The sequence below is a fragment of the Mustela erminea genome, chromosome 1, assembly GCF_009829155.1.
Source record: "Mustela erminea isolate mMusErm1 chromosome 1, mMusErm1.Pri, whole genome shotgun sequence".
NCBI classification, from domain to species: domain Eukaryota; kingdom Metazoa; phylum Chordata; class Mammalia; order Carnivora; family Mustelidae; genus Mustela; species Mustela erminea.
In genome coordinates this window covers 217,940,717-217,966,804 of record NC_045614.1, presented here as the reverse complement: position 1 = coordinate 217,966,804, position 26,088 = coordinate 217,940,717, and the positions used below count along the sequence as shown (strand labels likewise).

General features: G+C 49.4%; 1 protein-coding gene across 7 annotated transcripts in view; it reads left to right on the top strand.

Moving 5' to 3' along the window:
- HSF2BP (heat shock transcription factor 2 binding protein) overlaps positions 1-26,088 on the top strand; it is a 100,211-nt gene that overhangs the window by 23,585 nt on the left and 50,538 nt on the right. For 5 of the 7 annotated variants that reach the window (XM_032356338.1, XM_032356368.1, XM_032356348.1 and 2 more), the window contains exons 4-6: positions 4,331-4,480; positions 6,163-6,295; positions 13,574-13,703. In XM_032356338.1, coding sequence (XP_032212229.1) covers positions 4,331-4,480; positions 6,163-6,295; positions 13,574-13,703 — 413 coding nt within the window. The remainder of the gene's footprint in view (positions 1-4,330; positions 4,481-6,162; positions 6,296-13,573; positions 13,704-26,088) is intronic. The other 2 variants (XM_032356358.1, XM_032356343.1) reach the window with 1 other exon arrangement.

The window sequence follows — 26,088 nt, the reverse complement described above, 5'->3', positions numbered from 1 at the left end:
TGTGTAAATGAGATCGTCTGGTATTTGTCCTAATACTCTCTAGTTCCATCCATGTCATTGCAAATGGTGAGATTTTCTTTTTTTTTCTTAAAGATTTTATTTATCAGAGAGAGAAAGTGAGAGACAGAGGAGGAGTGGTGTGGGGGAGGGGGACAGGCAGGGGGGGAGCAGGCCCCCCGCGGAGCAGGGGGCCCCGTGCAGGCCTCCGTCCCAGGTCCCTGAGATCATGACCTGAGCCGAAGGCAGACGCTTAACAGACTGAGCCACCCAGGCGCTCCGATTTTGTTCTCTTTTATGGCTGAGTAGTATTCCGTTGGTTCACAGCAAAGTTGAGTGGAAAATGCAGAGATTTGCCATGTATCTCCTGCGTCCATTCGCTTGCAGCCTTCCCCGTTGTAGGCAGAAATGCGATTGTAGCTGCAGTGTTTTGTAGATGCTTTTTATGGACTTGAGGACGTTCCCTTCTGATGCTGGTTTGCTAAGCATTTTTATCACGAGCGGGTGCTGGGGTTTGTCGGGTTTTCGGAACCTTCCATCCCACACTCCCATCCCGTATCTGTGTATGCTTAGTCCTTGGTCCCTGGCTCCGCCCTAGGCTACCCCAGACCTGCTGTCTCTAACGGTCTGCCTCTTCTGAATGTTTCGTAGAAACAGAAACACAACAGGCCGTCTTGTCCGTCGTGTAATCTTTGGAAGTTCATTCACATTAGCACATCGGTCGTTCCTTCCTGCCGTACCACACTTTCTCGATCTTTTCACCTGTTGACGGACATTTACTTACCCGCAGTTTCTCACTCTGACGGGTCATGCTGCCTTGAATGTGCACGTACACGTGTTCGTGGGGGTGTGTACTGTAATTGTTCTTGGGGGCTCCCTGGGGGCGTGGCTGTGGGGCCGGACGGTGAGTGTGTGACTCACCTCGTGAGGACCCACCGTACCGTCTGGCAGAGCGCGTGTGCTGTCCTGCCTTCTACCCGGCAACCTGTGGAGGCCCTGCTTTTCCATATTATCGTGGACACTTGGTATTGCTCGTCCTTTGAGTTACAGCCGTTTTAGCGAGTGTGTAATGGTGTCTCACTGTGGTTTTCATTTCCATTGTCCTTGTGGTGAGCATCTTTTCACGTGTGTATTATTCATTTGTGTAGTTTTCAGACAAATGTCTGTTCACATCTTTTACCTTTTTAAATTACGTTTTTGTTACTGAAACAAACTTGACACACAATGTTAACATGAGTTTCAGGTGTACAACTTTGGCCTTTTTCCCAACCAACATCATCTTTTTAAAAAAATTTAAATTCAGTGTAGTTAACACACAGTGTGTTACTAGTCTCCGTGGTAGAGGTCAGTGATTCATCAGTGGCATAGAGCACCCAGAGCTCACTCCATCATGTGCCCTCCTGAATGCCCGTCCCCTGGTTACCCCATCCCCCCACCCCTTCCCCTCCAACAACCCTGTTTGTTTCCTGTGATTGAGTTTCTTGCAGTACCTGGGTGGCTCAGTCAGTGAAGTGTCTGCCTTCGGCTCAGGTCATGATCCCAGGCTTCTGGGATCAAGTCCCACCTTAGGCTCCTGGCTCAGTGGGGAGCCTGCTTCTCCCTCTGCCTCTGCCCCTCCGCTCTGCTTCTGCTCTCTCTTCTCTCACACTGTCTCTCAAAATAAATAAATAAAATATTTTTTTAAAAAAGGAAATAATTTAGTTTATTGCTTGCCTTTTTACTTTCTTGATGGTGTCTTTTGAAGAGTAAAAGTTTTAAATTTTGATGTTCAGTTTTTCTAATGGATTATGATTTTGTTATGACATCTAAGAAATTTGCCTAACCTAGGGCCAGAGACACTTTTTCCTGGCGATTTTACATTTAGGTCTGTGATGCATTTTGAGTTAATATTATTATTATTTTGGGGCGCCTGGGTGGCTCAGTGGGTTAAGCCTCTGCCTTTGGCTCAGGTCATGATCCCAGGGTCCTCTCTGCTCAGTGGGGAGCCTGCTTCCCCCTCTCTCTCTCTGCCTGCCTCTCTGTCTACTTGTGGTCTCTGTCAAATAAATAAACTCTTTTAAAAAACACATATATATTATTATATATATGAATACTTATCTAGTTGTTTTAGCATCAATTTGTTTAATAGATTATACTATTAATCTATTACCATCGAATTGCCTTGGTACTTCTGCTAAAATCAGTTGCCATAAATCTTAATGTTTCATTGATCTATATGTTTATGCTTATGCTAGTACCACACTGGTTTGATTTCTGTAGCTTTATAATAAGTTTTTGTTTTTGTTTTTGAAATCAGGCAGTGTTAGTCCTCTTTAACATTGTTTTTCTTTTTCAAGCTTTTTTTTTTGCCTTTCCATATGCATTTTACAATCAGATAATCTCTTTGAACAAAGAAGCCTGCTGAAATTATGGCAGGGATTGGTAGATATTGAATCTGCAGGTCAGTTTGGGGAGATTATCATCTTACTAATATTAGTCTTCCAGTCCATGAACATGGTATGTCTTTCCATTGATTGATCTTCTGTACTTTTTCTTGGTGATGCTTTGTAGTTTTTATATACAGGACTTAAACTGCTTTTCTTAAGTTTATTCCTTTTTCTTATTTTTGAAGTTATTGTGAATGGAATTACTTTTGTTGAGTTCTTCTTGATATTCTTGTACTAAATGTGCAGCCCTGTGCCAGGGCATATGTGCCTGTAACCACCACATGTGACTGTGGTGAAGACTGTCCTGTCTGGTCATTCTCAGCAGTTACTGTGTGATCTTGTCAAAGGTCATCATAACCAGACTAATTGGAATACGGACTGCTTCAACTGTGAGAAAAGCTAGATTTCGGAAAGGGAGTGCTTGATGTAGGTTTGCACATGTCCCCCTGACTTCTGTGGGTTCAGCTGCAGACCCCTGAGGAACACATCTAGGAATCCAGACTAGTTATTAGGATGAAACCAGGGTTTGTAATCACCTAAGGCAGTATTAGCGTGTTTCGTCAGTTCAGTGACCATCTTTTCTCCTACAGTGAGTGTGAATATAGGTCTGGATGTGTATGGTCCTCTGCATACCAAATACCTCTTCCCCGGGAGCTGTGAATGGACCGCCCTCCGTCCAGCTGTGAAGGCAGCTGTTTGATTTGTGGCCCACTGCTTCCTTTTCTTCCCCGCTAACTGACCTGCACTCACCTCTCTGAAAGAAAAACCTAAAACATCTAAAACACTTTAACTATTCAAAAAAGATTTATTTGAGAGAGAGCATGCGTGTATGCAAATGGGAGGGGGTGCAGAGGGAGAAGGAAGCAGACCCCCAGCTGACTGTCAGGCCTGACATGGGGCTCGATCCCACCACTCTGAGAGCGGAACCTGAGCTGAAATCAAGAGTTGGACGCTCAACTGACTGAGCCACCAGGTTTCTGTATTTCTTGAGTTTAAGGGAGCGCTCTCACCTTTTGAGGGAACTTCAGGTAACAGCAACAGTGCAACCAGGAGTGGAGGCTGGGGAGGCCAGGAAGCCCCATACGAGCCAAGAGCCACGTGGCACGAGTCTAGGAGTGATCGTAAGGTCTAAGGGCACATCAGGAGGATGGTTCACTGTTAGCAGTCCTGGCTGAGGTCTGCCGGCTGGCCCTCATGTTCCCTCACACTGGCACCGGCATGCCTGGGCGGATCCTTCCCACTTCTCCCTGTCTCTGCCCCAGATGTCCTAGCCGGGCTTAGCTGTGTCATCTGCTGTCCTTCCACTCGAGTGAGCCGACTGGAGGGGGCCCTTCTACTGCAAACGCTGCTCTGTGGATCGCCGCATTCAGTTGTTACTTGGTTCAGGTGCCCCCACTGGTGTCAACTCTTGGTGCTTTACGTTTCGTTTTAGTTGAAGCTGGTTCAAGTCTTTGGTGAAACTTACAAGCTCTAATGCAGCAGTGCATTCTTTTTTAAAGAGTGTTATTTTTCCTTGGAACTTTTAAAAAATATGGATCGTGACTGTCTAAGGATTAGTTTTCATTTGCCAACTGTTTCCTGTAATTCTGCATGCATTTTTAATTTTTTAATTTTAATCTTTATTTTTTTAAAGATTATTTATTTGACATAGAGAGAGAAATCACAAGTAGGCCGAGAGGCAGGCAGAAGGGGTTAGCAGGCTCCCCGCTGAGCAGAGAGCCCGACGCGGGGCTCGATCCCAGGACCCTGAGACCATGACCCGAGCTGAAGGCAGAGGCTTAACCCACTGAGCCACCCAGGTGCCCCCGCATGCATTTTTTAAAAACAGTTTGAGTGAGAAACCTGGTAGAGGTATTTGAAGGTTGAATGCTGTTCATTTGGCGGATCTTACTCTGTTCTGATTTTAGGAGAAGCTCGCTCTTCGACAGCAGCTGAACGAAGCGAGGCAGCAGCTCCTGCAGCAGGCAGAGTACTGCACGGAGATGGGGGCGGCGGCCTGCACCCTGCTGTGGGGCGTCTCCAGCAGTGAAGACGTGGTCAAGGCCATTCTGGGAGGAGTAAGCATGCCCCCTGCGCTCCCGCGTATCGCCCATCCGTGTGGAGGGGCCCCAGAGGGCTCCGTGTGTCCTCTAAGGTGCCCACAGATGACGTCCACGTCTTCCGTTCATCCGTCCGGTAGCGTTGGCGTGGCGGTGTGCAGGGGCCTGTGAGAGCTGGGGCTCTGGGGGTATGTAAGGCGAACGACAGAAGACCCTCCTGTCCCAGACCGTCGCACTTCACGCTCGTTCCTTGACTTCCGCATACACTTAACGGGGTTCACAGAGGTTGTCATATCCACCCTGTAACGCAGGTTATTTCCTGCTAACATGGTATTTGATTTGTTGAAAGTTACATGTTACTTTACATACGTGTGTTAATAGTACTCTCTCTCTCTCTCAAAGCTTCCCAGAGCAGGAGAGATCTGACATGGGCTTTGAGGAGCTGGAATCAGGGTCAAGGGAGCTGGAATCATGGGGAGGGGAGAGGAGTGGCATCCTCAGAGACACGGGCTGAGAAGCCTGAAGTTAGATTTAGGGACGGTGCCTGGGTCAGTGGACCCAGAGCGGGGGGTTAGCACGGTAGGGTTGGGGGCGGTAACGTCACAAAGCAAGGACGGCGTGTGATTTTGGAAGGCCTCAGGTGCCAGGTTGCTGATTTTACCCAGTAGGTGGCACGACTGGACCCCCGAGGGTCTTGAGAAAGAGAGTGACGGGGCGAGAGACTTCGGGAAGATGGTGCCGACCTCGAGTGAGGTAGATAGGAGGGGCAGGCGTGGGAGCGAGGCGGGAGGACTTACTGGAACGCTGGCCTCGTGGCGCAGGCAGGGCCCTGCTGTGCACTGCGGGGAAGGCAGGCTCGGTGCCTGAGCGCCAGAGGGGCCGGCGCGTGTGGCTGCGCTCTAGGCGGACGGTGAGGTTGTGCACGGGGAACAGGTGCAGGAAGGTTTGACAGGAGGCCTCGCGGCCTGGAGAAACAAGTTACGCATGACTTTAGGTGCAGACGAATTGTGTCTTAACATCTGTGGGGCTTTATTAGGCTCAGTTACCGTAAAACCCAGCCGCTGTGAGTGTGCAGCGCGCTGGCTTGAGCCCATTTCCAGAGCTGTGCCATCCCCACAACCCGGTCTCACAACACTGTGGAGCCGTGGAGCTGCCTTGTGCGGTTGGTGGGTGCGTCGGCCTTGAAGGTCTCCCTGAACCCGAGTGCCCCCGGGAGGCACTTCAGCGGTTCGGGGTGCTGGGAGGGACCTGCGCTGAGTAACAGAGATGCGAGGTGCCCGCCCACCTGCTCACTGCCGCCGTCTCCCGACGTGCTGGCGCTTCTCTTAACATTCTGTTTGAAAAGCTCTTCTCCAGTGGCTGAAACCTGTGGTTTCCTGCCTGGACCCAACAGAGAATGTATTTTTCTCACATATTCCTAGTGGACTCGGGGTGAACCCCCCTGGTACTTCCACCACTGCGCAAGGTTGCTCCGTTCCCTCCCGTGTATTTCATTTTGCTCTTTCCGTCGGGCTGCAGCGTAATTTTTCTACGGATTCCAGACTTCCTCTTTTTTGCTCTTTTCCATATGGGAACTTGTAACGAGGGAGTGGACTTTTAAGAACTGCTTCTGTCCTTCACGCGGAGGCTTCCTGTTGTGCCCTTGTGTTTTGCACCAGTATTTGCACAGGGGTGTGACCCTTTCCTTTCCACACTTTCAGGAGAAAGCTTTGAAGTTTTTCAGCATCACTGGTCAGACCATGGAGAGTTTTGTGAAGTCGCTGGATGGGGATGTCAAGGAGCCGGATTCTGATGAGAATCAGTTTGTGTTTGCTCTGGCTGGGATCGTGACAAGTAAGTCGTCCTTCGGAGACGCGGGGACTGCTAGCCGTGTGTCTGGGGTGGCGAATACGGCCCAGCTGTGTGAGTAGGAACGTCTCCCGGGAACGTTTTCAGTGTCCTGAGGTTCTGACCCCACAGAACCTGGTCGGGTGGGTCTGGGGTAGCCACTCAGTGTGTGTGTTGCGGGGCATCGCCCAGGCGATTGGGATATACTCGGTCAGGAAGAAGACTGATCTGGGAAGCACAGGATGGGCTGGCGTGTTCTCTTCAGTTCTGTGCCTGGAAAGGAGGCAAAACAAAACCGTACGTTAGCTGCTTGTTACTTGGAATCACTTTATTAACATCTGGTTAAAGTAGGAGCCTTAAGCATAAGCGGAGCTCTTGCTGCTGTTTTGGTAGAGTAATTAAAGGATTCCGAAAACCCCAACAGTCTCCCAACGAGTATAGTTACTCTAAGGTAGAGTTCTGTGGCAAACCTGCTGTAAGTGATAAAGCCGGATAACTAGATAATTAATAAACACTACCTCAGTATAGTGGGAAGTGATAGGTAGCAGTGAGTATCCCTGTTCTGAACTCAGTGAGACAGATCTGTTGCTGTGACTGTCAGATTTACTCGCGGTATTTTCGCTCTGTTCTGTCGCTCTTTCCTCTGTGCCCTATCCTGTGCCACTCTTAGGGCCATTCTCTGCTGGGAAAGAGAGACGAAATCTTATTTTTCCTCATGGCATTATCCCTCATTACTGAAATCCGAATGAGGTAGATCCTGTGTAGACATTTTCTTCATAATCCCTTAAAAATTGGTGATTTAAAAAAAATTGATAACACTGCTTTGAACTGGATATAGAGACTTCATCGGTGTCTGGGCCAGTCCTGATTCAGCCCTGCCCCTTTCTAGGCTTGCACGGCACCTTCGGAAGGAGGGGGCTTGTGTTGCTCCACTTTTTAAATTGTTTTAAGGTATTTTTTTAAAAAAATATTTTATTTATTTGACACAGAGAGAGAGTGCGCACGCGCACGTGCGTGCGTTAATCAGGGGGAGTGGCAGGCAGAGGGAGAAAGAGAAGCAGGCTCCCCGCAGAGCAGGGGAGCCCAGTGTGGGAGTCCAGCCCAGGACCTTGGGATCATGACCTGAGCTGAAGGCAGTTGCTTAACTAACGGAGCCCCCCAGGTACCCTGTTTTGAGGTCTTTTTTTAAACAGAAGGCAGACTTGGCGATTGGATTCTCTGCTGTTTGCTGGGACCCCAAAGCCCTGTGATGAATGTAATTTGTCATTCTGCTAAGTTGTGAGTCCGAGCTGCTGGAATTGCTGGCTGGCGTGTGGGGCTGAGGTGGCTGGCCAGCAGGTAAAGCAGCCTTGTTGCCGAACATACGAACTCAGTTTGACCTTACTTATTTCGACTCGGAGGGGCTCACGTGGGAACTCATAAAGAATTGGGAAGTACCCACTTAAATTTGTCATTTATATCTTGTGAATTTCACTGGAAGATGACTTCATTAAAGTCCTGCTTCACAGAGACCATGGGGGCTTATGCATCTCTCATACCAAGACTGTCCTCTGCGGAGCAGGCAGTGCAGTAACCTTGGCTCAGTTGTCACATAGATCCTCTGCCTTCTAAAACAAGGAGTCTTTAAAAACATCTACATGTGCTTGGTATTTTGATAGGGATTGCCTTAAGTGTGTAGATTGCTTTGGGTAGTATAGACATATTGACAATATTTGTTCTTCCAATCCATGAGCATGGGATGCCTTTCCATTTCTTCGTGTCGTCTTTAATTTCTTTCATCAGTGTTTCATGATTTTCAGGATACAGGTCTTTCACCTCTTTAGTTCAGTGTATTCCTAGGTGTCTTTTTTTTTTTTAAGATTTTGTGTATTCATTTGGGAGAGAGAGAGAGAGAGAGAGCAAGCACAAGCAGGGGGAGAGGCAGAGGGAGAGAGAGAAGCAGACTTCCTGCTGAGCTGGGAACCTGACTCGGGGCTTCGTCCCAGGATCTGGAGATCATGACCTGAGCCAAAGGCAGATGCACTTAACGATCTGAGCCACCCAGGTGCCCCTATTCCTAGGCGTCTTACTGTTTTTGGTACAGTTGTAAATGGGCTTGTTTTCTTAATTTCTCTTTCTGCTGCTTCATTATTGATGTATAGAAATGCAATAGATTTCTGTGTGTTGATTTTGTATCCTGAGACTTGGCTAAATTTGTTTATCAGCAGATTTTTGGTGGAGTCTTTCAGGTTTTCTGTATAGAGTGTCACAGCATTTTTCACAGAGCTACGTGAGATAAGTCAGAGAAAGACAAATACCCTATGATCTCACTCATATGTGGAATTTAAGAAACAAATGAGCAGAGGGGGAAAGAGAGAGAGAGAAACCAAGAAAGAGACTCTTCACTCTAGAGAACAAACTGGTGGTCACCGGAGGGGAGGTGGGCGGGGGCTGGGGGAAGTGGGGGATGGGGCGTTGGGGGACACCTGTCCTCATGAGCACTGGTGATGGACGGAAGTGTTCTATCGCTGTACTGTACACCGGAAGCTAATACTATACTATGTAACTTCCTGGAATGGAAAGAAAAACTTAGAAAAAATTAAAATTTACAGACAAGTAAACTCACGCATGTCGTGGACATCAGAGCACCTGAGACTCGATAGCAGAGACTCTTGTGTCCGTGACAGTCGCCTCTCCCTGTTGCCGCTTCTCCTTGTCCTCCCACGTCCTGGCACTACCACAGGCAAGCAGTGTGGGGGAGAAGGTGGGCTGGGACGCGACGCCCAGTGGCCGTTTCCGCTTCTGCCTCTGGCCAGCCCCGTGTTTTTGTGTCTGGGACCCTCGGTTTCGTCTTCTCAGGGGACTGTCAGACCCCACGTGGTGACTGAGGTCTGTGCTAACCCTGGGCTTGAGCGGTTGTGCCTGTGCCTAGAGCATCACTTTTCAACCTCAGCACTAGAATCTTCCATTGGGGGGCCTTCCTTTGTGTTGTAGGAAGTCATCAGCATGCCTAGACTCTACCCTTAGAGAGGCCATCGTTAGCCCCCGAAGTGTGACAATCAAAAGTGCTTCCAGATGTCCTCAAGTGTCTCCTCAGGGCAAAATCAGCATTCTGTGTCACTCTGAGAACCACTGCACTAGGTCATGACCGTAACCTTTCATGTACATAGACAGATTTAATTAATTAAATCAATTATCTAATTTATTTATTTAATTGAATAATTATTTAAATTAACTAATGACCTCTCACATCTGGGGTGTGAGAGGTAATTATTGAAAAGTGTTTTAGGGTCATCGAAGGGCTTTTTTGTTTCTGTGTTCCACAGGCCTGGTTCTGACATACTGGATTTAGTCGGGTCGCACAGAGGTCTTGCAAAATCAGGGGAATTAGGAATGCATTATCTACATTCTGGTTAGTCATAGAAATTTTCTTAGTTGTCGTTCAGCGGTTGGTCTTGGATAATGTTGGATATCTGGTAATCCTTCCTTAGATAAGAGCTTCCCTCCAGCTGACATCGTGTGGCCTGGATGATGAGCCGTGTCGTGGAACCGGACTGTTTCCTTACACGCTCACACCCCTCTTCATCTTGCTCAGGGAGGAAACAGTTATAGTCTACCCTGGAGTTTTCTGGATTAATGGGACGGAGGAGGCAGTTGATGTGCATGTTGGATCAGAGGGATCCCGACAAAGACTGTCCAGGTATCCTTCAGATCTGGGGTTACGATCCGAGAGAAGTAGTGTGGAACTCAGTGAATCCCTGCGGATGTAACTTTCTGGGTGAACTGTTGGTTTTTCGAGGTATGTTGGCCAACTTTATAGAAGGGACAGTAAAGGAACATGAGCATTAACCTGTTCCAGCGGGAGGGTAGGTGGCATGTGGTTGGGCAGCTCAGCAAAATGGGATACGATTATTTTGTTACGTGTTCACAGATCTTGGATAAGTGCGTAGCCTTGACCAGTAGGCTTTTTAAAAGCAGGTGATACTAGGTGATGGGAAGGACTGGTACAAGGAATAACCAGTCCTTTTTCTTTGAAGCTGGTCGCCGTTGGCCTGTGGCCTTCTGAGGCTTCTGCTAGAGGGCACTGAGAAAGTTTTGTAAAGATTTAGCAGAACTCTTTTGGCTTTTGCTCTAGTTATTGGATTCTGTCCATAGAATCAGAATCTTTTCCCCATAGAGACCACAGTTCATTCTTGCTTATTTCTTGAATCATATACAAGTTTGGACAAACTAATATTCCCCTCAGCTATAATCTGTGTACAAGAGAATTCTCTGGGATTTCTACAAGTCATCCTTCTGTAGTCCCGCAGGAGCTAGATCCCCCAAACTATGAGCAAAACTGCCTTCTGGAGGCTACTTCCCAGTGGGACTGGGCACCCTCTCAGCTCCGAAGGGCGTCTCCGTAAATGGCGCACAGAGGCGGTGCTTTCACGGGGAGATTGCCCATGGCCCCCAGCTCTCTCCCTTGCCCCTGACAACTGAATGATTGACTAAGTAAGAAGCCACCACAGCAAATGCAAAGAAACAAAAACCAAACAATAAAGCAAAGGTCACAGTATTAAAGTTAGAGGAAACTTGCTTATGTTTCTTTAAGAAAGTGTGGTGTCATGTTAGTGCTGTCAATGAGAGTTTTGTAGGAAGCAAGTCCGAGGTGAGCAGCCGAGACTACGTAACTTATCAAACACGAAAACTGTATTTGTGTTGCTACTGTTATTTTAAACAGCTTTTCTGAGATGTAATAATCTACTCTACAATTTGCCAGTTTAAAGTGTGCACTTTGATGGCATCATGTGATTTGCCTCCATGTCCACAGTCCACTTTGAGTCCTTTTTGTCCCCCTGAGAAGAAAGGAAGGAATCCCGCTAATGGCCGTCGCTCCCCAGTACCGCCATTCGCCAGGCTCCAGGTGACCACTGATCTGCTTTCTGTCTCTGGACCGGTCTGTTCTCGGCTTTTACATGGTATAATCACAGCGTATGGGGTCCTCTGTGCTGGGCTTCTCCCACTCAGTGTCGTGTTTTCGAGGCTTGTCCGCGTCGTTCCTGTGTATGACTGGGTTTCCAGTGTGTGGCCGAACCGCACTTACTCCTTGTCCCTTATCCATCAACTGAAGGGTGTCTGGGTAGCTTCTACTTTGTTGTTATGAATAATGACGCTGTGAACGTCTGTGTCCATGTTTTGGTGTGGACGTGTGTTTGCGTTTCTGTTGGGCGGGTAGTAGGAGTGGGATTCCTGGGGTCACATGATCATAGGGTTTCAGCCACTTCAGAGGGCTTTCAGCTCATTTTCCAGGCCTACCAGCGATGCCCGAGGGCTGCAGTTGCTCTGCGCACTCGTCAGTGTTTTTAATTAACTTTCTGATCGTGGCCATCCTAGTGGGCGTGAAGTGGGATCTCACTGGCTTTCATGTGCATTTCCCTGCTGGCCAGAACTGTTGAACATCTTTTCACGTACTTGGCCATCTGTATGTCTTCCTTGGGGAAATGTTTATTCAACACTTTGGCCCATTTTGAAATTGAGTTACTTATCTTTTTATTATTGATCTGTAAGAGTTTTCTGTATATTCCAGATACCAGTCCCTTATCAGACACGTGATTTACAAAATTTTTCTCTGATTCTGTCAGTTGCCTTATTACTTTCTTTTTTTTTTTTTTTTTTTTAAGATTTTATTTATTTATTTGACAGAAATCACAAGTAGGCAGAGAGGCAGCCGGGGGGTGGGGGTGGGGTGAAGCAGGCTCCCCGCTGAGCAGAGAGCCCCATGCGGGGCTCAATCCCAGGACGCCAAGATCACCACCCGAGTTGAAGGCAGAGGCCCAACCCATGGAACCACCCAGGTGCCCCGCCTTATTACTTTCTTGATAGTGTCCTTTGAAGTACAGAAGTTTTAAATTTTGATGATATCCAGTCTTTTTTTTCTTTAGTTGCTTGTGTTTTCGGTGTCATATCTGAGAAACCATTGTCTGATCCAAGGCCATGAAGATTTATCCCTATGTTTTCTTCCAAGACTTTTTGGTTTTAGCTGGATATTTAGGACTTTGGTCCATTTTGAGTCAGTTATCATATATGATGTCAACTTCATTGGTTTGCATGTGAATATCCAGTTGTCCCAGCACCATTTATTAAAAAGATTATTTATTTGTCCTTTCTTCATTCAATTATTTTGATACCCTTCTTGAAAATCAGTTGAGGAAAATAAAACGAGGGTTTATTTCTGGATAGACGAAAAGAAAGAGGAGCGTCCAGGATTGATGCCATGAGCTGATCTGGTAGCACAGATGAAATTTTATGTTCGTCTTCAGATTGTAGTCAATCAAAGGCAGAACAAATAAGTGATAAAGTTCATCCTCCATTCTTTTTTTAATTTTTTTAATCCTCCATTCTTGATAATTAACAGCAAACTGAAAACAGAAGAAAAGTTCTGAAACTAGTGAAGGAGACCTGTGAGAATCACCTGAGATGCCGCGTTGACCTGTGGATTACTGGAAGCTGCCCGTCGGGGTCAGGGGGCGGCCAAGGCTGCTGCTGCCCTGCTTCTCTCCAAGTTTGGCCTGGTTGTCTGAGCTGGCAATTTTAGTCCCTGTGGATCATGCTTTATTGTTAGACCTAGCTAAAGAAAAGTCTCAGCAGCACAGACACAAATAAACGCGGGGAGCGCCGATGTGGCCAGATGGGTGTTCACTAGTATTGACAGAGCCAGCAGGAGCTGCGGCCTTGGAATTCCAGTGGGGGCCGGTGGGATTACCTGGTCTCATCAGGGCCTCCGGCCTGCAGAAACGTGATACTTGCCGGCCCACAATAGGATGTAAAATTTAGAAAAGGGCTTTTTCAGGATTAGTGGTCATACTCTTTTTTGATCTCATGATTTCAGTTTGCTACTGTGGTTCAAAGTCGTTAGGCTTTCACTCCCAGGGTTGAAAATGGCTTTCAGTGTGTTTGGTCCCGGATGGAGCTGGATGCGTCCTCCTTCTGTGTGAACCCTGCCTGCCCTGAGCTGTTGAATCCAGGCCCCGGAGCGTGCTGCGGTCAGGTTGCAGACATACTTAGATCCTGAGCTCTATTCCCCCGACGCGGTGTCTGCTAAGCACGGGGGACATAACTCAGCGTCTTGGTGACTGTTGTGCCTGTCAGTTATTCTCTGGGCTGTCAGCTCCCGGATGGCCGTTTGGTCGAACTTCGAGGGCTAGTCTGCATTTTCAGTAGGTCCGTTAGGAGACAGAGCAAAAAACACTCCGTCTCAGGCAGGCTTTCCCAGGCTCTGAAGGAACAGTGATTTTGATGCTCCGTCTTATCTTTCTGTTGCAGATGTGGCCGCCATTGCGTGTGGTCGAGAATTCTTGGTTAACTCAAGCCGGGCTCTGTTGGACACCGTGCTGCAGCTTCTGGGGGACCTGAGGCCGGGACAGTGCACCAAACTCAAAGTGTACGCTGGACGGTATTAAAAAGCTTGTGGTTATTTACTTATTAGTTAGAATTTGCTGACTGGGCTTCTTTTGCAAGTAAACACAGGTAATTTGTCAACAGTTCCAAAAAAGCAGAAGAAACACATGACGTGGAAATTAAGGGATGCATTCTTTATTCACTGCTGTTTCAGAAAAATCCTAAGAAGTGAAAAGAATATTCTCACCCGTTAGAGTAGTCAGTGAGCCCCAGATACTATTATGTGACGCTTCAGGGTTCTGTTAATTGCCCCCAGAGTGAGCTTGGAGGTGTTTGTGACAGCAGTGTCCCACAGCCAGGTACGAAAATCGGATTGGGTTTCTGCTGGGTAAAAACCTGGTGGTTCAAACAACATGTCCTTCTCGGTTCTGTAGGTCGGAGTCCGGTGCGGGGACTTACCAGGGTCTCTGATGAGGATCTCTGGCCAGAGTCGCGGTGTTGACTCTTTTCCAGAGGCTCCAGGCGGGAGGCTTGTAGGAACGTTCAGGCTGCCAGCGAATCCTGTCCCTTGCTCTTGTAGGTCTGCGGCTCTTATTCCTTGCTGGCTGTCACGTGTGGCTTTTCTAGCTTCCGGGCTCACTGAATTTCTGATCACACGAGCCACCCGTCTCCAAGCTCCACGAGCTCACTGAATCCTTCCTATATTGGGAAGCTCTTGGACTTCCTCTTCTACCAGCTGGAGAGAATGCGGTGCTTTTGAGGGGCTCATGGGTGTAAGTTAGAGATCACGCGATGAACTCCCTCTTAATGGACTCCGAGTCCCTTGATGGGTCATGTCTGTTCTGTTTGCTGTCACTGTCAGCCATAGGACTTAGCACAATCAGGGTGTTTCGCTCTGCGTCCAGCCCCGGGGACTAGGGCAGGAGATGTCTGGCCATTTTAGGCTTCCTCCCACCACACTGTTCATTCTGAGTGGCTGCTTTTCCTCCTTGGAGCATTGTTTCTAGTAGCTTCTTTAAAGTCTCTGTCATCTTGGCTGGTGTCTCTTGGTTGTCTTTTCCCTTGTGAGTTGGGATTTTACCCGTTTCTTCGTGTGCAGAGTAATTTGGGGTCGTACTGTGGACATTGGAATATGGGGATACCCCAGGTCCTGCAGAAACCGAGGAGAAAGCGTCGTTTTGTTTGAGCAGGCCGTCAGCCTGGTTGGGTTCCCGTCACAAGCTCTGACCAGCCTTTTGGGTTACTTCCGGCTTCAGAACTGCCCTCTGGTGCCACCCGTGCCTGCCTGACGCCTGGCTTGTCGCCGGCCGTTTCGTCCCCAGGCTGGGATATGCTGCTTGTGATTAGACTGACACGCGGCACTTGGCGTGAGGCCAGGGCTTCTGAACAGCCTTGTGGGGTGGCCTGCCCGATTGCTGAACTCCCCGCCGCGGGACGGGGACTGGGTTTCCCCTTCGCCTGGGCTGCTGGGGTTCTGCGCGCCCCGCCGCGTCCTGCACTTCCGCAGCGTCCAGGGCCGGGGAGGATTTCCTTTCACATAGCTGGGGTGACGTGGGGGCCCCGTGCTCTGCAGAGCCCTTCCCCGCACCCCTGCCCGAGCGGTGTCCGGTGCGTCAGTGCCGCCCCTGAGCTCGGGGGCCAGAGGGTGAACTCACTGGTGGTCGCTGCTCTCGGAATTCTGCACTTCCTGGTCCGCCCGCTTGCTCCGGTTTGCCTGTCTGGGGTTTCACGCGCCGCGCCGTGCTTTCTGTTCAGAATTCTTAGCTGCGCTCCGCGGGACCAGAGGGCGGGCTGTGGCTTCCGCCTTATCTGGAAGCAGATTCCGGAGTCTCTTCTGGTATTTTCTACCAACAGATACATGTCCGTGAGCAGTCCGCTACAGCACAGCGCGTGACTCCTGCAGTTCTGCGTATGTGCTCACACGTGTGTCTGTGGCTCTAGGTAATTCCTTTCAAGTGTCCTGCACGGGAAAACGCGGGACGGTTGGCTTGTCTGATCCCCGACTGCCGGGCACTGGGTTATTTGCAGGCTTTACCGCCCACGCGGAGCGGCGTAGGGAGCGTCTGTGGCGAACTCCTCCTTGCCCGCCCGTGCGAGCGCCGCTCCAGGAACCGGACGCAGAGAGCGGCATGGGGCAGGGAAGGAGCGCACGCTCCCGGGTGAGGCGGCTGCCGCATGGCCACCCCAGCCTGCACCAACCCCGACAGCGGCGTTCCGGGCCCCCCGGCCCTCCTCAGTGTTTCGTTCTCTGTTCCCCTCTTGGAAAGACTGTTCTCTAGATCCTCCTGCCTGTCTCTGGGTGGATGTTTCCAGCGAGGCGCAGGTCTGCAACAGTTTTGTTCCTGTGAATTACCTGTTCGCGTCTGTTGCCTCTTTTCCGTAGGGTTGTATCTCTCCCGACGGGCTGTGGTTTCCTACGTGTTCTGGATACTGCACGTTGTCTCTCCTGCTCTGCGGTCTGTGCGAGGTCAGGGCTTAGGGGCCAGTTCGCCCGCTGCTCCGCTTCCGAGGCTAGGCTTTGTGTGGGGCTGCGTCTCTCCTAGTCCCTGCGGTTCCAGCACGCGGAGCCCGTGCTCGCTTCCTCGGCAGCCCTTGTCCTGCAGCGGGAGATGCGCAGACTCGCATTCGGAGACGTTTGCTTGCTTGCCTGGCTGTTTTCCATCTGCCGGGGAGCAGAGCGCACCTGTGGACTGTTCGCCTCAAACCCCACTTGGGACCTCGGCATTCGCCGTCCCGAAGTGGCTCTCCTGCCATCATGGTCTCTGGCCGCCTTCGGGTTTGCAGGCCACTCGGCCGTGTTTTTCTTCACTGCGCACGCCCGACCTGGGTCCTCTGGAACCAGGACGTTTCTTGCACTGCAAGTCAACTTCTCTTTTTGGCCTCTCGCTCTCTGGACTGTAACTTGGCTCTTCCCTTTTCATCTCTGTGAGCAAAGGCTGCTCATTTTCAGCAGTTTGGGTGCCTCAGACCCAGAGATAGGGAATTTTAAAAAAAGACTTAAATCTTTAGAGCAGTTTTAGTTTCACAACAAAATTTAGAGGAAGATACAGAGATTTTCCACATCCCCTCTGGTCCCCACACGTAGTCTTCTCCACCACCAACATCGCTCACCAGAATTTTTTTTGCCAACAGTGAGCCTCCACTGACACCTCATAATCTCATCATCGCCTGAAGACTGTAGTTTACCTGCATTAACTCTTCGTGTGTACGCTTGGTCTGCTTGGACCGCTGTGTTACGACATACGTTCATCAGGGCAATAACATACAGTGTTTCCACTGCCTAGAAATCTGTTGTGTTCTCCTGGTTCCTCTCTCCTCCCCCACCACCCTGGCAACCACTGATCCACCACCGGCCCCGCCGCTGTGCCTTCGCCAGTGAGTCCTGTCGCCGGGATCCCACAGGATGCAGCCTTCTCAGACCGGCTCCTGTCCCTCAGTGACATGCTGTCACGGCCCGTCCGAGTCTTCCTGTGGCTTTGAGTTTTAAGAGTTCTTTGTGTATTTTGGAAGACTTTCCTCTATCAGATGCGTCTTCTGCAAATATTTTCTCTCTGTCCGTGGCTTGTCTTCTCACTTTCCTGGCATGGTCTTTCACGGAACACAAGTTTTTAATTTTGATGACGTCCAGCTTATCAGTGACTTCGTTCACGGAGCTTGGTATTGTGTCTAGAAAACAGGTGTCACTGTATGGGGCACAGATGTTCTCTGACATTATTCCCTGGTAGCTTTACAGTTCTGCATTTTACGTTGGGGTCTGCGACGCATGTTGACGTAGTTCTGTGGCGCACGTAAGATTGGCGTCTGGGTTCATTTTCGTATACGCGGATGTCTGGTTGTTCCAGTGCCACTTGTTGAAGAGACCATCTTTGCTTCCTTGTGTTGCCTTTGTTTGTTGGTCCGGCGTCCGCTGGCTGTGTTGGTGCGGGTCTGTTACTGAGCTCTGTTCTGTTCCATTCACCTCTTTGTTTTTTCTGTCACCAGTACCACGCTGTTTCGACCCCCGTAGCTTCATGGTGAGGCCTGAAGCCAGGTAGGGTTGGTCCTCCAATCCGTTCTCCTGTGCCATGTCGGCTCTTCCCGCCCTCTGCCTCTGCACAGAACCTTATAATCAGTTTGCTAAGCCCCGGAGTAACCTGCTGGGATTTCGACTGGGACTCGTGCATCTGCCGACCAAGTTGGGGAGAGCAGACGTCTTGACAATGTGGTCTTCCTGTCCATGAAAGTGGAATCAATCTACCCATTTTTTCTTTTTCTTTTCTTTTCTTACTTCCCTTCCCTTTTTCTTCCTTTCTTCCTTCCAGATTTATTTATTTATTTGAGTGAGAAACAGAGGAGGAACAGAGGGAGAGGGAGAGAAAAACCCCAGCAGACTCCTCACTGAGCCCAGGGCCCGACGTGGGGTTGGATCTCACGACCCTGAGATCATGATCGGAGCTAACACCAGGGTTGAATGTTTAACCAGCTGTGCCACTCCGAGGGCCCAGTCTGTCTGTCTGTCTGTCTGTTTCCCTTCCCTCCCATCTGCCTTTCTTTCTGTCTTCCATTTATTTAGTTATTTGCTTCATCAGAGTTTTCTAGTTTTCTTCATACAGGTCTTATACATATCTTGTTAGATATATACCCGAGTACTTAATTTTTAGGAGGTGCTAAGGTGAGTGGTATTGCATTTTTAATTTCAGTTCTACAGGTACATTGTTGGTATATGGGAAACCACTTGGCTTTTGTATGGTTGTGTGGTATCCTGAAACCTTACTATAATCTTACTGGTTCTAGGAGGGTTTTTTGGTTGATTCTTTTAGATTGTCTGCGTAGACAATTATGTCATCTGTGGACAAAGACAGTTTGATTTCTTTCTTTCCAACCTGTATACCTTTTTTTTTTTTTTTTAAGATTTATTTATTAGAGAGAGAGAATGCTCGTGTGTGTGTGTAAGAGCAGGGGAGGGGCAGAGGGAGAGGGAAAGAAGCAGACTCATTGCGGAGCCCCCCATGCAGGGTTCAATCTCATGACCCTGAGATCATGACCTGAGCCGAAACTAAGAGTTGGAGGCTTAGCCGGCTGAGCCACCCAGGCACCCCAATCTATTTTTCATCCTTTCCTGTCTTCTCCTGTCCTCCATGGCAGGCTCCATGCCCATCATGGAGGCCATCATAGGGCTCAGTCTCACAGCCCTGAGATTGTGACCTGAGATCATAACCTGAGCTGAAACAAAGTTTATCAGATTTGTCCAATTAACCATTCCTAGTTTACCGAGAGTTTTATCATGAATGGGTGTTGAATTTTATCAAGTGCTTTTTCTGCATCTATTGATATGATTTTGTGATTTCTCTTTTTAGCCTGTTGATATGACAAATTACATAAATTGATTTTCAAATATTGAACAAGACTTTTATACCTAGGATAAATGCCACTTGGTCATGGTATACAATTCTAGATATGCTTTTTGGGATTCAATTTGTTAATATTTTGTTGAGGATTTTTGCATCTGTGTTCATGAGAGGTATTGGCCTATAGTTTTCTTGTCTTCGTGTTTTTGGTATTTGGGTAATGCTGTTCTCAAAGAATGAGTTAGGAAATATCTCTGCTTCTGTCCTCTGAGAGAGATTATAGAGAATTAGTATAATTTCTCCCTTAAATATTTGGTAGAATTCACCAGTGAACCCATCTGGGCCTGGTGTTTTCTGTTTTGGAAGATTATCAAGTATTGACTCAGTTTCTTTAATAGATAGAGGCCTCTACAGATGATCTGTTCCTTCGTGTGTGAGTTTTCGCAGATTTTGTCTTTCAAAGAGCAGGTTCATTTCACCCAGGTTGTCCACTGAGGTGTTCCTGATATTTGGTTATTATCCTTTCTATGGGATCTGTAGTGATGTCCCTTTTCTCATTTCTGATATTAGTAATATGTGTCCTCTGTCATTCTTTTCAAAGAAACAGCTTTTGGTTTTCTTGATTTTTTTTTTTTCTACTTGTTTCTGTATTCAGTTTCATTGATTTCTGTTTTAATTCTTATTTCTTCTGCTTATTATGGATTTAATTTGTTTCTCTTTTTTGTGGTGTCCTGAGGTGGAAACCTAGAAGATTGATTTTATTTTATTTTATTTTGAAATTTAATTTATTTATTTATTTATTTATTTATTTAAAAGATTTTATTTATTTACTTGACAGAGAGATTGCAAGCAGGCAGAGAGGCAGGCAGAGAGAGAGGAAGGGAAGCGGGCTCCCTGCTGAGCAGAGAGCCCGATGCGGGACTCGATCCCAGGACCCTGAGATCACAACCCGAGCCGAAGGCAGCGGCTTAACCCACTGAGCCACCCAGGCACCCCTAAATTTAATTTATTTTTAAAAAGATTTTATTTATTTATTTGATAGGGTGAGATTACAAATAGGCAGAGAGGCAGGCAGCGAGAGAGGGGGAAGCAGGCTCCCCGCTGGGCAGAGAGCCTGATGCAGGGCCTGATCCCAGGACCCTGGGATCATGTCCTGAGCTGAAGGCGGAGGCTTTAACCCACTGAGCCACCCAGGCACCCCGATGATTGATTTTAGATCTTTCTTTTTTCTAACGTATATCCAGTACTATAAATGTCCCTCTGAGTCCTGCTTTTGCTGCATCTCACAAATTTTGGTAAGTTGTATTTTCATTTTCATTTAGTTCAAATATTTTAAAATTTCTCCTGCGACGTCTTCTTTGGTCCATGTGTCCTCTAGCAGTGTGTTGTTTAATCTCCGGGTTATTTAGGGATTTTCCATTTACCTTTCTGTTACTGATTTCTGGTTGAATTCCACTGTGATCTGAGTAATGGTAAAGTTTCTAATCATAATAGCAGGTTCATCTATTTCTGCTAGCAGTTCTATCACCCTTTGCCTCACGTAGTTTGACGCTCTGTTGTCAGGTGCATATGTGTTAAGGATTGTTATGTCTGCTAGAAGGACTGACCCTCTTGTTATCACGTAAATCTGTTCTTTATCCCTGGTCACTGGTTGTGTCCTAAGTTGCTGTGTCTGAAGTTAATAAAGCAACTCTCCTTTCTCACTACCAGTAACATGGCATGTCTTCCTTCGTCCATTTATTTTACTCTATCTTTATCTTTATATTTAAAGTGGGTTCTTACGGACTACCGACAGCTGAACTATGTCTTTGATCCGCTCTGACAGTCAGTCCTTCCGTGGGGGCCTGTGGACCATTGACAGTCATGGTGATGACAGATGCCATTGGACGCACAATGACCACACTTGTGACTCTTCTCAATTTGCTGCCCTGGGTCTTTGTCCTGTTTCTCTCTTCTCCTTTTTTTCTGCTTTGCATGGTTTTCATCGAGCATTTTATATGGTTCCATTTTCTCTCCTTTCGTAGCAAATCAGCTGAACTACTTTTTCACTGGTTTTCGTTGCTGCCCTACAGCTCACAGAGCCTTTACGAGGAATCCACTTCCACTTTCAGACAACGCCGTGTCCGCCCCCAGGGGGTAGGCGGGCCTTCTGGTCACGTGGTGGTCACGATCCCTGCCTCCCGGGGGGGTAGGGGGGGCCTTCTGGTCACGTGGTGGTCACAATCCCTGCCTCTCTGGCTCGGGTCCCGCTGCCTTGCGTTTCCTCACCTGCAGGCTGTGACCACTGACGGCCGTGGCAGCTGTTACTTTGAGGGAACTGCTGATGGAGTAAGAAGAAGAAAAGCAAGTTTTTACTTTTCCTTCACTTGCTCCTTCTTCAGACCTCTTTCGTTTTATTAAGTAGATTTGAGTTCTGACTCATGCTCCTTTTCTCTAAAGAGCTTTTAACATTTCTTTCGAGGCCGGTCTACTGGCAACAAATTCCAGTTGTTGTCTAAGAAAGGCTTCATTTCTCAAAAGATTTTATTTATTTGTCAGAGAAAGAGAGAGTGAGCACAAGCAGGGGGAGAGGCAGAGGGAGAAGCAGGCTCCCCACTGAGCAGGGAGTCTGATGCGGGGCTCGATCCCAGGACCCTGGAATCATGACCTAAGTTGAAGGCAGGTGCTTAGCTGCCTGAGCCACGAAGGTGGCCTTCTTCTTTATTTTTTTAAAGGATAATTTCACTGGATGCGGAATTCTAAGTGTTTTTGTTTTTGTTTTTTCCCTCTCAACACTTTAAATATTTCGCTCTGCTCTCTGAGGAGAAGCCACTGTAACTCTTGTCTGTGGCCGTGTGCAGGTGAGCTGGTTTCCCTTTGGCTTTGGTCAGGGCTCACTCTGTCTCTGATTTTCCGCAGTTTGGACACAGAGTGTGCAGGCGTGCTAGAGTTTTGCACTCACGCTGCTTGCGTTCTCCGAGCCCCTGGGGCTGCGGTTCGGTGTCGGACAGTGGATGAGGGAATTCTCAGCCACTCCTGCTTCAGGGATGTCTGCTGCTTTCCCTCTCGCTTCTCCCCTGCTGTCCCACTGCACAGAGGTCACACCTTCCGTGGCATCGCACGGTCCTTGGGCGTTCTGTTCCGGTTTGTCATCTGTGGTCCCTCTGCCTCGCGGTTTTCGGGTTTCCATTGGTGTGTTCTGCAGCGCAGAGACGCTTTCTCACCGTGTCCGGTCCACTAGGGAGCCCATCCAAGGCTGTCTTCATCTCTGTACAGTGTTGTTGACGCTAGAGTTCCTTTCTGGTTCTTCCTGAGGATTTCCGTCTCCGTTTACATCTGCCCGTCTGTCCTTGCGCGCCGTCCGCTTTGCCCGTCAGAGCCTCCAGCACGTTGGTCAGGGCTGTTCTGAGTCCCCGGTCTGTCGGTTCCGACACGTCGGCCACGTCTGGTTCTGGTGCGCGCTCTGGCTGCACGTGTGTTCTTTAGCCTTTTGTCCTGTGATTTTTGTCTCAGTAGCCAGACACGAGGACCTGGGTGGAAGGAGCTGCCGTAATCACCTTCGTACCGTGGTGCTGAGGTGCTGGGGGCGGCACGCATTCTGCAGGCCAGTGATGAGGGCTCAGGCCTCCGGTGAGCCTGTGCCTCTGGACTCTGACCTTCACGAGCGTTTCTCAGTTTTTTCTTCCTGCATCCCCCTTAAGTGGGAGAGGCTGGCTGGAGTGGGCTGGGGCTGGTTTTTTCCTTTCCCTCCGTCCGGCAGGCTCTGGTCAACCTGCCTTCCCCGAGGGCAGGCCCTGTTGGAAGAACGGAGCACCTGGCTGTTTCTCAGAGCGCTGCTTTGCCCTGCGCCTGCTCTGGAGGCCTGCGTGGGCTCCTGGAGGCACATGTCACCCTGTCTTGGAGGCCTCTGTGACTGGGTCCCTCGGACGTGTTAATTCTCACACTTGTCCACACCAAGCCGCTGGAGGTTGACCGGGTCCGCTCAGCTGTCCTGCCTGTGCTTCTCCTGCCGTGGTTTCTGCTCACGGCCCTCGCTCCAGTGAGCCGTGACCCCCCGTCCTCACCGGTCTCTCCCTCCTTGTCTTGGGGTGACCGTTTGTCCCATGCCCTCCCTGGTCCTTGGGATCTTAGAGGAGCTGTTGATTTTTCAGCCTGGTGAGTTTTTTGCTTATTAGGGTGGTGTGGTGGCCTCCAGCTCCTGAACACGCAGAACAGGAAGCTGCAAGTCCCAGCTTTTTTCTTTTCTTTTTTTAAGACTTTAGTTACTATGAGCAAGAAAGAGCGAGTGTGTGCATGGCGGGGAGGTCCCCAGGGCTCCTGTCGGACCCTTCTCTGTGTCCTTGTCAGTCTCCACTCTGGTCTGCGCGGTGGCTGGCTCAGACTTCGGACCCTGTGACCTTGGCCATTTCGCTCTTCCTCCATTCTCTGCAGATGGCCCCCAGCAGCGGCTTCCCTTCCTGCTACCCGGGGAGAGGCGGGGGTGGGTGAGAGCTTACTCAGCGCAGCTGCCTCACTGGCACCCACCCACCCTCACTTTCTTCCCTCACGAGTCGGAGGACTCTGCGGCCTTCTGGGATTCTTGGGTGAGGGGTCCCTCTGGTTTTGAGTAGCTGCCCTGGGGGGTTTTCTCAGTTGTCATCTCTGGCACCGGCATCTTCACATCGCCCTCTCCGCTGGCTCCTCTTCAGCCCCTTTTCTCCCAGTTGTGCCGTGACAGGCTTCATCAGGGCCCGTCAGGCAGCTCTGCTCAAGCTTCGGTGGCCTTGGGATTGCCATGACATGACATGACATGACACATTTCCCAGGATGAAGGGTGCCTCATGGTGCCCTGTTCGTTTTGCTTTCCTTTGAAGTCCCCGTGGGCCAGTGGCCTTGGAATAGACTTGATTCTACTGTGGGAGCTGGGGCCATCTCTTTGGGGGGACACACCCACAGGGTGACATCCTTGTGGCTCGGCCTCAGTGAGTTCTTTCAGTGTCCTATTCTTCGGGCTGTAGAATTTCCCACTCGCCCTGGTTTATCTGCTTGTTTTGGGGGAAGACTCTCCAAACCTAGAAACTTCCGCTATCTGGTGGCAGACGCATGCGCTGAGGCTGGGCCTCTTGAGGTGCTTTCTGCTGGGTGACAGGACTGCTGCCTGCACAGTTCGTATCTCACAAGCCTTGGCCCCCAGGCCCCCGAGGGGGGCGCCTTCCTGCCACACCAGCCCGGGCTGCTGCACTGTGGGCAGTTCTCACATTCAGCACAGCCTCTCAGGTGCCTGGATGCAGCCCGGGCCGGCCTAGACCAGGCTCCATCCGCTGAGGCTGGAGACTTCAGGGCCACCAGCTGGTGACGAGCCCTGTCCACCTCTTCTCCATGCATTCAGGGCGTGCCATGTCGGGAGCTCCCCTGTCACCACTGGTGTCTGTTCTTGTCACCCAGGCCTGCAAGCAGCACCGGGGCCCGCACCGTGACCTTGGGGTTGCGGAGGGCCACGGTGCGTCCTGCCGGCGCTAAAGCTGGTGTGGACTCCGAGCCTCTCCTGCTGTGTGTCTTCTGCCCCCCACCCCCGACTGTAATGTGACACTGGCTTTGTCCTTGTCCTTGACACTCAAGAGCTGCACAAACAAGACTTTTGTTTCGTGTGGGAGACCTGGATTTCGGGAATCAGGCTAACTTCCAGCCTTTCTCAGTACCCACTATTTCTTTTGTCTTTAATTTTCTCATTGTTTCATTTCCTGCCCTTCGTTACGATTCTACCAGCCGTATCAAACAGCCCGTGAGAGGCCTTTTAGCGTCTTGTTCCAGCTGCTGCTGAGGGTCAGGCCTGTTGGAGACGTCATCAGATGGGTTTGCTGGAGGCCCAGGTTCGAGGTGGCTTTCTAGCAGGAGAGAGGAGCCCTCCGGCGGGGCGAGCTGTGGGGTTGGTCAGGGAGGGCTTATCCACATTCCTGAGTGGTGAAAACCACTGGGTCTCAGCACACCACCACCCCCTATTTGGGCCTGAGACACGTGTTCTGTGAAGGGAATGTGTTTACTCTGTACCAGCCGTGGGGTATCCACAGGGCGTGGCTCACCGTTCAGGGCCCGGGGAGTATATGGTGGGTATGGTCAGGAACGGCTGGAGAAGATAGCAGCTCTGCGAAGGTGTTTCTTGCCCAAGCACCTAGGGGTGGAGGATTCTAGAAATGCCCCCTGGAGTTGGGGTGTACTTGGCTCTGCTTCCTGAAGAAGTTGTTGGTTGGTTTATGCCTCTACTTGACGGCGTCCCAGTGGTCATCAGCAGGGTTCAGGGAGAAGTCCCGCGTGTGGAATTTCCCAGGCCCTCTGCTGCAGAAGCAGCTTGTGAGCGCTGCAGAAGGCCAATTCATACTTTATAGCCAAACTAGCATCGTTACATCTTTGAACAGATGTAACTCTGAGTGGTTGTCGCTCTATTTGCAGAGCTGAGCCCCGTTGAGCGATGATTCACCATCCTAAGGACCCACGGGCTGATTTTCCCCGCAGAATCCCAGTTTCCAACGAGGAGAGAACTTGTCTGGGGTAGTCAGAACGCAGACTGTGTTTGATAAAGATGATTCTAGAAGCATTTCCACAAACTGTCTTTGTGGCAGTGCCTTAGAACTACCCTGCGGACACTAAGCTTGGAGGGGGACTCTGGAAGTGCCACCACAATGCATTCGGCGGGTGTGTTCCTTTCCCTCTTCCATGCTCTGTGAACTTCTGCATGGCACAGACTGTCTCAGCTCGCTTTCCCAAGGCATGAGACACAGGAGGTGCTCAGCAAAGGATGCTAAAGGAGCAAGTGAGATACAGTCATTCACTTTCGGGCGATGGTTATATCTGCTTTGTTGATAACAGTCATACAAAGTGTTAACCACGGTTTGGGTGGCTGGAGACCTTCACATAAGGATCAGATTAATACCAGTTGAAAAGAAATCTCCAAACATGATTGGGTTTTCTCAATCATTTCTAATCAATGCTTTATTATGTAGGAGGAAAGTTATCCTTAAGTTAAGGACAGTTATAATGTATCTTGGTTGGTTAAGAGTTAAATATTCTAAGAGTTAAGAGTTATGTTAAGTTGGGCACCTGGGTGGCTCAGTGGGTTAAGCCTCTGCCTTTGGCTTGGGTCATGATCTCAGGGTTCTG